Source organism: Heterodontus francisci, chromosome 35 (genome assembly GCF_036365525.1).
Source record: "Heterodontus francisci isolate sHetFra1 chromosome 35, sHetFra1.hap1, whole genome shotgun sequence".
In the NCBI taxonomy this organism is placed as follows: Eukaryota; Metazoa; Chordata; class Chondrichthyes; order Heterodontiformes; family Heterodontidae; genus Heterodontus; species Heterodontus francisci.
The window spans coordinates 36,485,903-36,500,623 of record NC_090405.1 but is presented as its reverse complement, the minus strand read 5'-3'; the positions used below and the strand labels follow the sequence as shown (position 1 = coordinate 36,500,623).

The 14,721-nt window shown below is 44.9% G+C and overlaps 1 protein-coding gene across 2 annotated transcripts in view; it reads left to right on the top strand.

Moving 5' to 3' along the window:
- Positions 1-620: 620 nt before the first annotated feature.
- trip4 (thyroid hormone receptor interactor 4) overlaps positions 621-14,721 on the top strand; it is a 126,651-nt gene continuing 112,550 nt past the window's right edge. The window contains exons 1-3 of one of the 2 annotated variants that reach the window (XM_068015344.1): positions 621-787; positions 7,472-7,641; positions 8,165-8,301. In XM_068015344.1, the coding sequence (XP_067871445.1) occupies positions 663-787; positions 7,472-7,641; positions 8,165-8,301 (432 nt within the window). In that variant the 5' untranslated portion in view covers positions 621-662. The remainder of the gene's footprint in view (positions 788-7,471; positions 7,642-8,164; positions 8,302-14,721) is intronic. The other variant, XM_068015343.1, reaches the window with a different exon arrangement.

The window sequence follows — 14,721 nt, the reverse complement described above, 5'->3', positions numbered from 1 at the left end:
CCACTGTGCCACCAACTCTGCTGGGTCTGTCCTGTTGGTGGGACAGGACATACCCAGGGATGGTGATGGCGGTGTCTGGGACATTGTCTGTAAGGTTTGATTCCATGAGTATGACTATGTCAGGCTGTTGCTTGACTAGTCTGTGGGACAGCTCTCCCAACTTTGGCACAAGCCTCTAGATGTTAGTAAGGAAGACTTTGCAGGGTCGACAGGGCTGGGTTTACCATTGTCGTTTCCGGTGCCCAGGTTGATGCCGGGTGGTCTGTCTGGTTTCATTCATTTATATTAACTTCGTCGCGGTTAGATACAACTGAGTGGCTTGCTAGGCCATTTCAGAGGGCATGTGATAAGCACTGTGACATTTCTGAGATATCATGACACATTGGTGTCAATCCCCATTTAAAATAATGTCACTATCATTAGAATAGATTGATTTAATTAATGCAATACATTTCGTTCCTGTATCTTTGATGAATTTGGCTTTCTCCAGATAAAGGTTCGTTTGAACGAGGGAAAGGTTTGTTCAGGTTTCTCTGAGACCGGAACGTTAACGCGGGGCCGGCAGTGATGTTGGGCCGGAGGGGAAACAGCCGGCGAATTGGACCGTTTACGTGTGTGGTGCGTGTAGGTGAAATGTTTCCGGGTAGATATGAGCCGGTTTGATGGCCACTGCCGGGAATGAAGGCGGCGGAGGGACGATGAGCGGTGATGTGGAGTCTCTGCTGCGCTGGTGTCAGGAGGAGCTGGTTCAGAAGTTCAGCCTGGAAGTGAATGAGGAGCTAATTCAGTAAGTGAGAGCTGGCGGTCGCAATCTCCAGAGGCTGCCGTTGGATAAACAGAGTCTCAGGGGCCTGGAGTTCAGTTGCTTCCTTTTTCCCTCGCACTCTATTTCACTCTCTCTCTCTCCTGTTTTTGCTTTCGAAGGAGTTTTTAGGATTAAAAGGGCATTAAGGTGGCAACAAAACTTGAGGTCTGCAAGGCAATAGTTATAACATCCTTGTTTTTGTGCAATAGCTGGACCACTTACAATCGCAACATGAGAAAACTCAATCATTTTCCCAAGCTTACTGTAAATTCGATAGAATTGTATTCACTGAGGTCCTCAGGAGACCATGTATGTCAGTCATGGATGCAATGAGGTGTAGCAAGGCTTAGCCTGAGTGCTAGAATACTGGACTGCCCAAGAATATATTCAGTGAGCTGAAGAGCGGCAAACACCCTTTTATAGTGGTCAGTTCTAACAATATAACAATTTCCTAAGGACTGAACTTCTTATCTTCAAAAAAAAAAGTGGCATTTCAATTAACGCACGGGAGCATGATGCTTGTTATCGGAAAAAGTGGCAAGAAATGATTGACAATGGCACAGCAAAGTTTGAAGTTTTTTGGAACAAGCTAGCTGAAGAAAATTGAGGAAAGATCACAGCTGTGGTCAATCTGGCATCCATCATCCAGTGCGTGGGAAAACATTCCTTGTGAAGATCAAACTTTATGGTGATATGAAAACTCTCAACCTGTATTAATTGGAGGTGGATCAGGCTGTCATTATTGGCAACAATGGCTAAACATTCATGTACTTTTCTTATTGAAATATTTAGTCTCTGCTTCAACAGTGGTTTATGGCAGAGAATTCCACATTCTACCCACCCTCTAATTCTTTTCTAATATTTCCTTTATTTTTCTTGTTTGGATCAGTGGTCCTACATGTTAGTGTTGGTAGTGAACATGTGAATAGGAGGAAGCCATTCAGCCTCTTGGGCCTGTTCTATTGGATTATGGCTGATCTCCATTTATCTGCCTTTGCTCCAAGGATAACAACAACAACTTGCATTTATAAAGCACCTTAAATGTTGTCACAAGAGTTTTTTTTAAGGCCTTTAAGACTGAGAGGATTTCTCTGAGAACAGTGAATGCTGAACTGGATGGGGCAATTGCAAGGCAATCTTTTTTCCAAGCCACTCAGCAGAGAGAAATGACTAGTCACGTGACTGGTCGCTGGGGAGTTTTTAGTTTCTCTTTTGCAAGAAGAGACCAGTTTTGGCTGGAACCTGTTTGGAGACCAGAGAAAGAGACCTCTCTCTGAAAGAAAGTAAAACACCAGTTTGCTGCTATAAACTGGGTAGGCAGACAGCCCAGAAATACACTCTTTTGAAAAATAATTCTGGTATCAAGGGAAATTATAATTTCTTCATGAAAGTTAAAAGAACTTTGAAGGAGATGCAAATCTAAGATATGAGAGCTAAAACCCTTGTTGCTGTTTATTCCTGAAGAGAGAGAAAAGACCCAAGAAGAGGAATTTCAACTTTCTGTAGAGAATTACTGCTTTGGAGTAAGGCTCCTTTGCTGTTAGGAGGCCTTGCATTGTTAAGGGTGGAAAGATTACTGTTGTCTCCAGTCTCTGGAAACTCTGTACCTCACAAGTGAGTCCGGTTGCCTTTGTGCGTGTTTGAAAGATCCTGAAACCTCTGGAAAGTTTCTGCTGTTGGACTGCTACTTCGAAATCGAAGTAGACCTGTTGCTGCACCCTTTTTCTGGGAGATCTGTATGATGCCTACTGTAGACAAACTACCTTGAATGCCTACCCACCATAGATTTTTCATTAATTTCACCTGGAGAGACGTTGAATGGCATCTGATCATTCGACTCTGGGACATCTCACTGAACTGCAAAATACTACCAAAGGTTACAAACCAGTTATTTTATTATTCCAAAGAAACCGTTGCAACTTAAACCAATCTTTTAAAACTGGTTAAGCATTGGGTATTAAATGTATGTGCGTGCATAACGGTTAGGAAGAATAAGAAGTTATAAAATCTGTGCGTGCTTATAAATTTACTTCACTATTGTTTAACATTGGTTTATTAATTAATTTGTTTAAAGAAACCTGGTTTGGTGTACTTTATTCTGGGGAATAAGTAAGGTGTTTAATTTGGCTAATTTCCAGTAGGTGGGAAACTTTACTAATATGCCTGTGGAGTAGTCGGACTGAATTAACAGTGCATTACTCCCGCCTTGGTTGTAATAATGTAGTAAAGTCCTTCACACAGGTGCTACCAAACAAAAACGTAAGATATTGGAGGACAGGTGACTAAAAACATGGTCAAAGAGGTAGGTTTTAAGGAGCGTCTTAAAGGAGGCAAGAGAAGCAGAGAGATTTTAGGAGGGAATTCCAGAGTATAAGCTCTCAGCAGCTGAAGGCACAGCTGCTGATAGTGAATCAATTAAAATCAGAGATATGCAAGAGACCAAAATTAGATGAGCACAGAGATCTCGGAGGGTTGTAGGGCTGGAGGAGGTTGCAGAGAGAGGAAGGGGCGAGGCCATGAAGGGATTTGAAAACTAGGATGAGAATTTTAAAATCGAATTGTTGTCTGCCTGGTGCCAATGTAGGTCAGTGAAAGCAGGGTGATGTGTGAATAGTATTGATGCCTGTTAGGATGCAATCAGTAGAATTCTGGATGAGCTGAAGTTTATGGATGGTTGGAGATGGGAGACCAGTTTACAGGTTATTGGAATAGTCAACTAAAGAGGTAAGAAAGTAATTGATGAAGGTTTCAGCAGCACATTAGTGGAGAGGGGCAGATTCGGACGATGTTATGGAGGTGGAAGTAGGCAGTCTTGGTGATTTATTTATTTAGAGATACAGCACTGAAACAGGCCTTTCGGCCCACTGAGTCTGTGCCAACCATCAACCACCCATTGAGACTACTTCTACATTAATCCCATATTCCTACCACATCCCCACCTTCCCTATATTCCCCTACCACCTACCTATACTAGGGGCAATTTATAATGGCCAATTTACCTATCAACCTGCAAGTCTTTGGCTGTGGGAGGAAACCGGAGCACCCGGCGAAAACCCACGCGGTTCACAGGGAGAACTTGCAAACTCCACACAGGCAGTACCCAGAATTGAACCCGGGTCGCTGGAGCTGTGAGGCTGCGGTGCTCACCACTGCGCCACTGTGCCGCCAACTGGATGGGATATGTGGTCAAATATGACACCAAAGCTGGGAACAGTCCGGTTCAACATTGGTCAGTTGCCAGGAAGAGGGTTGGAGTTGATGGCCAGAGAATGGAGTGAATAAAATGGCTTTGGTCTTCCCACCATTTCGTGAGACATTTCTGCTCATCCACTGCTGGATGTTGGACAAGAAGTCTGACTATTTCGAGTCAGTGGAGGGATCATGAGAGGTGGTGGCGAAGTTGAGCTGGGTGTCATCAGTGTATATGGAACCTGATGTCATTTTGGATAAAGTTGCTGAGGGGCAGATGGAACATGAGCTAAAGGTGGGGGGTGGGGGCAAGGATAGATCCTTGAGGGACTCCAGAGGTAATGGAATGGGAAGAGAAGCCAGTGCAAATGATTGTGACTATAATTGGATGGATAATAGAATCTGGTGGGTGCATAATGTGTGTGGCAAATAGAAGAAAAGGTTGAAGAGTGATGTGATTGCTGTTTTTGGGTTCTAAAGCAAATAGATAATATAGACTATATCAAGCTATTTCCCCTTCTCCAGAACTGTAGAACTAGAGGAACGGACTACATTGAAGGAGGAGAAATTCAAAACTAATTTGTGGATGTACCATTTCAGTGAATGAGTGGTTAAATTCTGGAACAGGTTCCCTCAGGAGATCACGGAAGCAGTTGCTATTGATTCATTCAAAGCAAATTACGTGGATTTCTTTCAGAAAATAACATTTTGGCGATACCGTATATGAGTAATTTGAGACATTATGTGGCATGATTGGGCGAAACAGGTAACTCTGGACCTATGGCTTCTAAAGCTCTCCACCGCTGCGGATTTCCTCAGGTCCTGTCTTGGTCTGTTATAGACTAATTAACAGGGATTGATTATATGTTTATGCCATTATCATCGAATCGTGCAAACTAAGGAGATCAGGAACAGGAGTAGGCCATCCATCTTGAGCCTGCTTTTTTTTTATTCGTTCCTGGGATGTGGGCATCGTTGGCTAGACCAGCATTTATTGCCCATTTATTGTTGATAGTGGGGGGATTCAGCGATGATAATACCATTAAATGTCAAGGGGAGCTGGTTAGATTCTCTCGTGTTAGAGATGGTCATTGCCTGGCACTGTGTGGCGCAAATGGTACTTGCCACTTATCAGCCCAAGACTGGATATTTTCCAGGTCTTGCTGCATTTCTACATGGCCTGCTTCAGTATCTGAGGAGTCGCGAATGGTGCTGAACATTGTGCAATCATCAACGAACATCCCCATTTCTGACCTTGTGTTTGTAGGAAGGTCATTGAAGCAGCTGAAGATGGTTGGGCCGAGGACACTACCCTGAGGAACTCCTGCAGTGATGTCCTGGAGCTGAGATGATTGACCTCCAATAACCACAACCATCTTCCTTTGTGCTAGGTATGACACCAACCAGCAGAGAGTTTTCCCCCTGATTTCCATTGACTCCAGTTTTGCTTGGGCTCCTTGATGCCATACTCGGTCAAATGCTGCCTTGATGTCAAGGACAGTCGCTCTCACCTCACCTCTTGAGTTCAGCTCTTTTGTCCATGTTTGAACCGAGGCTGTAATGAGGTCAGGAGCTGAGTGGCCCTATCGGAACCCAAACTGCATGTTGCTGAACAGGTTATTTCTAAGCAAGTGCCGCTTGATGGCATTGTTGATGACACCTTCCATCACTTTACTGATGATTGAGAGTAGACTAATGAGGCGGTAATTGGCCGGATTGGACTTGTCCTGGTTTTTGTGTACAGGTCGTTCTTGAGCAATTTTCCACATTGCTGGGTAGATGCCAGTGTTGTATCTGTACTGGAACAGATTGACTAGGGGCGCAGCAAGTTCTGGAGCACAGGTGTTCCACCATTCATTTAGATGATGGCTAATCTGTACCTCAACTCCATTCACTTGCCTTTTCTCCATATCTCCTGATACCTGTATCTAACAAAAATCTATTGATCTCCGTCTTGATGAGCTCAATTGTCTCCCAACAGCCACAGCCCACTACCCTCTGTGTGAATAAGTGCTTCCTGATTTTATTCCTGAACAGCCTAGCTCTAATTTCAAGATTTTCAAAGATGGTAGAAAGCACACTAGATTGACCTTGGCCTTTTCTCATCTGGCGAGTCCTGTGTTCACAGTGCTTTATTTTTTATTCATTCATGGAATGTGGGCATCACTGGCTATGCCAGTATTTATTGCCCATCCCTAATTGCCCTTGAGAAGGTGGCAGTGAGCTGCCTTCTTGAACCACTGCAGTCCATGTGAGGTAGGTACACCCACAGTGCTGTTAGGAAGGGAGTTCCAGGGTTTTGACCCAGTGACAGTGAAGGAACGGCGATATAGTTCCAAGTCAGGATGGTGTATGACTTGGATGGGAACTTGCACGTGGTGATGTTCCCATGCACTGCTGCTCTTGTCCTTCGAGGTGGTAGAGGTCGCGGGTTTGGAAGGTGCTGTCGAAGGAGCCTTGGTGCGTTGCAGCAATGCAACTTGTAGATGGTACACACTGCTGCCAGTGTGCATCGGTGGTGGAGGGAGTGAATGTTTGTGGATGGGATGACAATCAAGTGGGCTGCTTTGTCCTGGATGGTGTTGAGCTTCTTGAGTGGTGTTGGAGCTGCACCCATCCAGGCAAGTGGAGCGTATTCCATCACACTCCTGACTTGTGCCTTGTAGATGGTGGACAGGCTTTGGGGAGTCAGGAGGTGAGTTACTCGCCTCAGGATTCCTAGCCTCTGACCTGCTTTTGTAGCCATGGTATGTATATGGCTACTCCAGTTCAGTTTCTGGTCAATGGTAGCCCCTAGGATGTTGATAGTGGAGGATTCAACAATGGTAATGCCATTGAATGTCAAGGGGAGATGGTTAGATTCTCTCTTGTTGGAGATGGTCATTGCCTGGCACTTGTGTGGCGCGAATGTTACTTGCCACTTATCAGCTCAAGCTTGGATATTGTACAGGTCTTGCTGCATTTCTGCACGGACTGCTTCAGTATTTGAGGAGTCACGAATGGTGCTGAACATTGTGCAATCATCAGCAAACATTCCCACTTCTGACCTGATGATTGAAGGAAGGTCATTAATGAAGCAGCTGAAGATGGTTGGGCCTAGGATACTACCCTGAGGAACTCCTGCTGTGATGTCCTGGAGCTGAGATGATTGACTTCCAACAACCACAACCATCTTCCTTTGTGCTAGGTATGACTCCAACCAGCAGAGAGTTTTCCCCCTGATTCCCATTGACTCCAGTTTTGCTCGGGCTCCTTGATGCCATACTCGGTCAATTACGTAGAGGGGTGCCACTATGAGCTTGAGGTTAAGTGCATTTATTGGGTACCTTGCATTGTGTTTGGCATGGGATTGTCTTGTGCTACTACTGGGGTGAGGAAAGTGAAACGTGTTTAATTCCCTGATAGCCCGATCACACACTTTCAATTTCTCCCTGCTCCGTTCCCCAACTATATAAAACATTTATTTTATTCACCCAGGTATATCCTGTCGATTGAGTGTGCAGAGGAAATTGAAGAGTACGTTGCTGACTTGGTTCAAGGGACTGACGGGAAGAAACGGCTTTTCATTGATGAGCTTCTGAAAAGGTGGAAGAGATCACAAGAGTCACTCGCTCCTGGACAAGTGCAGTTATACAGAAAAAAAGATGGTGAGTCCGATTGCAACACAATTAGAATTAATAGGCCTTAGATTGCCTAGTTTTTGGAAGTGAGAATTTAAAAATGGTCGGATTGTTCCTGATTTCAGTTCCAATGAATTTGAAATTTAATAAGCGAATAGCACTCCAAACAGTTACCACATACTTTGCCACTCCAAAGCAGTACTGAGAAAGTGCTGCATTGTTGGAAGTGCCGTCTTTCAAATGAGATGTTAAACCAAGGCCTGGTCGGTTTCCCCTCTCAGGTGATGTGAAAGATTCGATGGCACTATTAGTAAAAGAGCAGGGGAGTTCTTCCCAGTATCCTGGCCAGCAGTTATCGTGAAAACTACATCATCAAAGCAGATTATCTGATCAATATTACATTATTGTTTGTGGGAGGTTGCTATGCATAAATTGGCTGCCATGTTTCCTCCATTACAACAGCGACTACACTTCACAATGTACTGTATTGGCTGTAAAGTGCTGTGGGCTTTGGAAAGCACTATATAGATGCAGATCTGTCTTTCTGTAGAGTTTCCAGATTCATCGAAAGCAAGTGACCAGCTCAAGAAGTCCAAGCGGAAAGGTCGGAACAAGCAAGAACCATTGATTGTGTCAGAGAGTCAGCTCCCAGCAGAAGAGGTTAAAACACCCATGGATCTGGTGAAGGTAAGTGCTGAAGGTAACAAACATTTTTATGTTTGCTGACTGCACTGAGAAAGAGTGAAGCTCTGCCTTTCCTACTTTGTGGCTGTACCAGTGTTGAACACTCGTGGGCCGGGTGGAGCAAAATAATTGATGGAAGGGCCCCATGACTTGACCTTACTTTAGTATTCAGTCAGTTTCACAAAACAAAGTTTAAAGTAAACTTAATTTCCTTTTGTTTTCGGCGGAGACCAGGGGGCTGCTGGGTAAGTAAAACCCTATATATTTGGGCCGTTTCTGAACCCGAGACCCTACACCTGTAGTATCTCCCACCCGCCCTCCTCCTCTAACCAAAACAAAAGGACTCGGTGGTGTGTAGATAAGGTAAGGCTTTTTCTATTTCTCTTTTTTTTTAATTTTATCGTGTGATTGTTTAAAAACTTTTCGTTCCTTTTTCATTTAACTAAGTTTAAGCTTAAGATTAAAAATGGCAGGAGATCTCAGACCCGTGACATGCTCCTCTTGCTCAATGTGGGAGCTCAGGGACATGGCTGATGTCCCTGGCTCCTTCATGTGCAGGAAGTGTGTCCAGCTGCAGCTCTTGTTAGACCGCATGACGGCTCTGGAGCTGCGGATGGACTCACTTTGGAGCATCCGCGATGCTGAGGAGGTTGTGGATAGCACGTTTAGCGAATTGGTCACACCGCAGATTAGGATTGCTGAGGGAGAAAGGGAATGGGTGACCAAAAGGCAGAGAAAGAGCAGGAAGGCAGCGCAGGTGTCCCCTGCGGTCATCTCCCTCCACAACAGGTATACCGTTTTGGATACTGTTGAGGGAGATGGCTCACCAGGGGAAGGCAGCAGTAGCCAGGTTCATGGCACCGTGGCTGGCTCTGCTGTTCAGAAGGGCGGGAAAAAGAGTGGAAGGGCTATAGTCATAGGGGTTTCGATTGTAAGGGGAGTAGATAGGTGGTTCTGTGGTCGAAAACGAGACTCCCGAATGGTATGTTGCCTCCCAGGTGCACGGGTCAGGGATGTCTCAGATCGGCTGCAGAACATTCTGAAGGGGGAGGGTGAACAGCCAGTTGTCGTTGTGCACATAGGCACCAATGATATAAGTAAAAAATGGGATGAGGTCCTACAAGCAGAATTTAGGGAGTTAGGAGCCAAGTTTAAAAAGTAGGACCTCAGAGGTAGTAATCTCAGGATTGCTGCCAGTGCCACGTGATAGTCAGAGTAGAAATGAAAGAATAGTCAGGATGAATGCGTGGCTTGAGAGATGGTGCAGGAGGGAGGGGTTCAGATTTTTGGGACATTGGGACCAGTTCTGGGGGAGGTGGGACTATTACAAATTGGACGGTCTACACCTGGGCCGGACTGGAACCAATGTCCTTGGGGGTGCTTTTGTTAACGTTGTTGGGGAGGGTTTAAACTAATGTGGCAGGGGGATGGGAACCAAATGAGGTCAATGGAGAGTAAGGATGTAGTAACTAAAGCCTGTAAGGAACTAGATAATGAAGTCAGCGTGATTAAGGGAAAGAGTAGGCAGGGAGCAGATGATGAAAGCAAAGGGACTGGTGGTCTGAGGTGCATTTGTTTTAATGCAAGAAGTGTAGTAGGTAAGGCAGATGAACTTAGGGCTTGGATTAGTACCTGGGAGTATGATATTGCTATTACTGAGACTTGGTTAAGGGAAGGGCATGATTGGCAACTTAATATCCCAGGATACCGATGCTTCAGGCGGGATAGAGAGGGAGGTAAAAGGGGTGGAGGAGTTGCATTACTGGTCAAAGAGGATATCACAGCTGTGCTGAAGGAAGGCACTATGGAGGGCTCGAGCTGTGAGGCAACATGGGCAGAACTCAGAAATAGGAAGGGTGCGGTAACAATGTTGGGGCTGTACTACAGGCCTCCCAACAGCGAGCGTGAGATAGAGGTACAAATATGTAAACAGATTATGGAAAGCTGTAGGAGCAACAGGGTGGTGGTGATAGGAGATTTTAATTTTCCCAACATTGACTGGGATTCACTTAGTGTTAGAGGTCTAGATGGAGCAGAATTTGTAAGGAGCATCCAGGAGGGTTTTCTAGAGCAGTATGTAAATAGTCCAACTCGGGAAGGGGCCATACTGGACCTGGTGTTGGGGAATGAGCCCGGCCAGGTGGTTGACGTTTCAGTAGGGGACTACTTTGGGAATAGTGATCACAATTCCGTAAGTTTTGGAATACTCACGGACAAAGACGAGAGTGGTCCTAAAGGAAGAGTGCTAAATTGGGGCAAGGCCAACTATACCAAAATTCGGCAGGAGCTGGGGAATGTAGATTGAGAGCAGCTGTTTGAAGGTAAATCCACATTTGATATGTGGGAGGCTTTTAAAGAGAGGTTGATTAGCGTGCAGGAGAGACATGTTCCTGTGAAAATGAGGGATAGAAATGGCAAGATTAGGGAACCATGGATGACAGGTGAAATTGTGAGACTAGCTAAGAGGAAAAAGGAAGCATACATAAGGTGTAGGCGGCTGAAGAAAGACGAAGCTTTGAAAGAATATCGGGATTGTAGGCGCAATCTGAAACGAGGAATTAAGAGGACTAAAAGGGGTCATGAAATATCTTTAGCAAACAGGGTTATGGAAAATTCCAAAGCCTTTTATTCATATATAAGGAGCAAGAGGGTAACTAGAGAAAGGATTGGCCCACTCAAGGACAAAGGAGGAAAGTAATGCGTGGAGTCAGAGAAAATGGGTGAGATTCTAAACGAGTACTTTGCATCGGTATTCACCGAGGAGAGGGACATGACGGATGTTGAGGTTCGGGACAGATGTTTGATTACTCTAGGTCAAGTCGGCATAAGGAGGGAGTAAGTGTTGGGTATTCTAAAAGGCATTAAGGTGGACAAGTCCCCAGGTCCGGATGGGATCTATCCCAGGTTACTGAGGGAAGCGAGAGAGGAAATAGCTGGGGCCTTAACAGATATCTTTGCAGCATCCTTAAACACGGGTGAGGTCCCGGAGGACTGGAGAATTGCTAATGTTGTCCCCTTGTTTAAGAAGGGTAGCAGGGATAATCCAGGTAATTATAGACCGGTGAGCCTGACGTCAGTGGTAGGGAAGCTGCTGGAGAAGATACTGAGGGATAGGATCTATTCCCATCTGGAAGAAAATGGGCTTATCAGTGATAGGCAACATGGTTTTGTGCAGGGAAGGTTATGTCTTACCAACTTAATAGAATTCTTTGAGGAAGTGACAAAGTTGATTGATGAGGGAAGGGCTGTAGATGTCATATACATGGACTTCAGTAAGGCGTTTGATAAGGTTCCCCATGGTAGGCTGATGGAGAAAGTGAAGTCGCATGGGATCCAGGGTGTACTAGCTAGATGGATAAAGAACTGGCTGGGCAACAGGAGACAGAGAGTAGCAGTGGAAGGGAGTTTCTCAAAATGGAGACGTGTGACCAGTGGTGTTCCACAGGGATCCGTGCTGGGACCACTGTTGTTTGTGATATACATAAATGATTTGGAGGAAAGTATAGGTGGTCTGATTAGCAAGTTTGCAGACGACACTAAGATTGGTGGAGTAGCAGATAGTGAAGGGGACTGTCAGAGAATACAGCAGAATATAGATAGACTGGAGAGTTGGGCAGAGAAATGGCAGATGGAGTTCAATCAGGGCAAATGCGAGGTGATGCATTTTGGAAGATCCAATTCAAGAATGAACTATACAGTAAATGGAAAAGTCCTGGGGAAAATTGATGTGCAGAGAGATTTGGGTGTTCAGGTCCATTGTTCCCTGAACGTGGCAACGCAGGTCAATAGAGTGGTCAAGAAGGCATACGGCATGCTTTCCTTCATCGGACGGAGTATTGAGTACAAGAGTTGGCAGGTCATGTTACAGTTGTATAGGACTTTGGTTCGGCCACATTTGGAATACTGCGTGCAGTTCTGGTCGCCACATTACCAAAAGGATGTGGATGCTTTGGAGAGGGTGCAGAGGAGGTTCACCAGGATGTTGCCTGGTATGGAGGGCACTAGCTATGAAGAGAGGTTGAGTAGATTAGGATTATTTTCATTAGAAAGACGGAGGTTGAGGGGGGACCTGATTGAGGTGTACAAAATCATGAGGTATAGACAAGGTGGATAGCAAGAAGCTTTTTCCCAGAGTGGAGGATTCAATTACAAGGGGACATGAGTTCAAAGTGAAAGGGGAAAAGTTTAGGGGGGATATGCGTGGAAAGTTCTTTACGCAGAGGGTGGTGGGTGCATGGAACGCATTGCCAGCGGAGGTGGTAGACGCGGGCACGATAGTGTCTTTTAAGATGTATCTAGACAGATACATGAATGGGCAGGAAGTAAAGAGATACAGACCCTTAGATAATAGGCCACAGGTTTAGATAGAGGATTTGGATTGGCGTAGGCTTGGAGGGCCGAAGGGCCTGTTCCTGTGCTGTAATTTTCTTTGTTCTTTGTTCTAACACAGGAGGACTCTACTCAGCTTTGTACATAAACTCCATTGACTCGCCTTTTCTCCATATGCCTAGATATCCTGACCTGGCATAAAAAATTCTACATCAATCTTGAAAATTTCGGCATCCACAACTCTTTGAGCACAGAATTCCGGATTTCTGCTACACTTTACATGAAAAAACACTCCTGGTTTCACGCCTGATTGGTCCAGCTGTAATATTAAGATTATGGCCATTGTTCTATACCATTTTCATTTTAAGTACTTCAATTACATCACCTCTCAACTCCATCTGCCACAATTTTGCCAACTCAATTAATCTGTCTATCTCCCACTCTAAACTGCTGCTGGTAGTTCCTTATGAGTGTCACCTACAAACTTGGATATACATTTCTCTAGTCCTTTATTCAAATCTTTTGATCTACATAGTCAAAAGCTGAAGCCCTGGGAAACACAACTTGTCATATTCCACCAATCAGAGTACATTCCCTTTACCTCCCAACCTATTACCAACTCATGTCACGAGGTTACCTTCAATTCTGCCCATTTTCAGTTCTGATTTTTTTTTCTTTCATGGGATTGAGCATTGCTGACAAGGTCAGCATTTGTTGCCCATCCCTTATTGACCTAGAGAAGGTGATGGTGAGCTGCCATTTTAAACCGCTGCAGTCCGTCTGGTGTAGGTACACCCAAGTGCTTCAAGCTGGGTGATCTGTCTTTGCACTGCTTCAGATTACTTTTTTCCATTCTAAATTTCTCTTGCCATCTTTCTGCTTGTCCCTCCTGAAGATGTTGACTCCTTGGATCCAATTCTGTGAGCGTCAGTCAGAGATCAACCTTCACAATGAGTGCTGACAGGCCATGTGATTTTGGGGAGCATCACAGCTAAACCCGTTCCTGTCCATGCCGGACATCTATCTGTGCACTTCAAGCAGGGCAGAGAAAAAAAGCAGGACAGTGGTTAGAAATCCAGTGTGAGAACCCTGGAAAAAGAACCAGGAGGGGAGATTAGAATTTATTTTACTCAGTGGGTTGTTGTGATCTGGAATGCACTGACTGCTTGAAATGGTGGTGGAAGCAGATTTAATCATAATTTTCAAAAGAGAATTATATATATGTACTTGATGGGGAGAAATTTGCAGGGTTATGGGAAAAGTGCAGGACTGTGGGACTAATTGGATAGCTCTTTCAAAGAGCTGACACAGATACGGTGGGATCAATGGCCTCCTGCTGTCCTGTAAAATTCTATGATTCTGTTTTCTCCCCCTACTACCACCCTGAGTGAAGTTAGCTAACTCTATTTAACAGACTTGAGCTTTTCTTTGGGTCTGTGGTTCAGCTGCTCACTGGATGAATGCACTGAAGGAGCAAGTTCATTTTCTGTACCTTTTAATAAATGTCTCTTGACAGTGCAGAGCATGCGCCGAGTGAGGGATGAGGGGGCTTGGGTTCAATTAGTTTTTGGTGTCAAATTAAGCAGCACCATCCTTCTAACTGGCAGTCGATGAGGCTGCATTTGCACATGTGTCAGTACTGCTCCACCTAGTGGTTGCATTGTCAGCTAATGCAGCCTTAACAAAACATTAGAATTTGGCTTCATGGTTGCAACATCACGATCTGCCACTATGTGGCACACTACTTTGGAAATCGAATACACTTCAAAGCAAGGGATGGTGAAAATCCTTTTTCATTTTAAAAGATTCAGGTGATCCACCCTCCCAATGTCACTCGAGCATTTTTGTTGTCTGACTTAGATTTTCCCCAGGAAGATGGAATCAGTCAAGTCTCAAAACATTCTTCAGAACTGCTGTTAGTTCTACTCTCTGTACCAGCAGAAGGTGCTCTTCGCTGTGTGGATTCTCTGACTAGCACCTTCATCAGTTCCTGTCCCTCAAAACAATGAAATCTGACTGCTGGCAACAGTCAGATCGGAATGATATTGGGCCTGCGAACACTGGTGTGAATTAAGGGATGATTATGTATGAAGA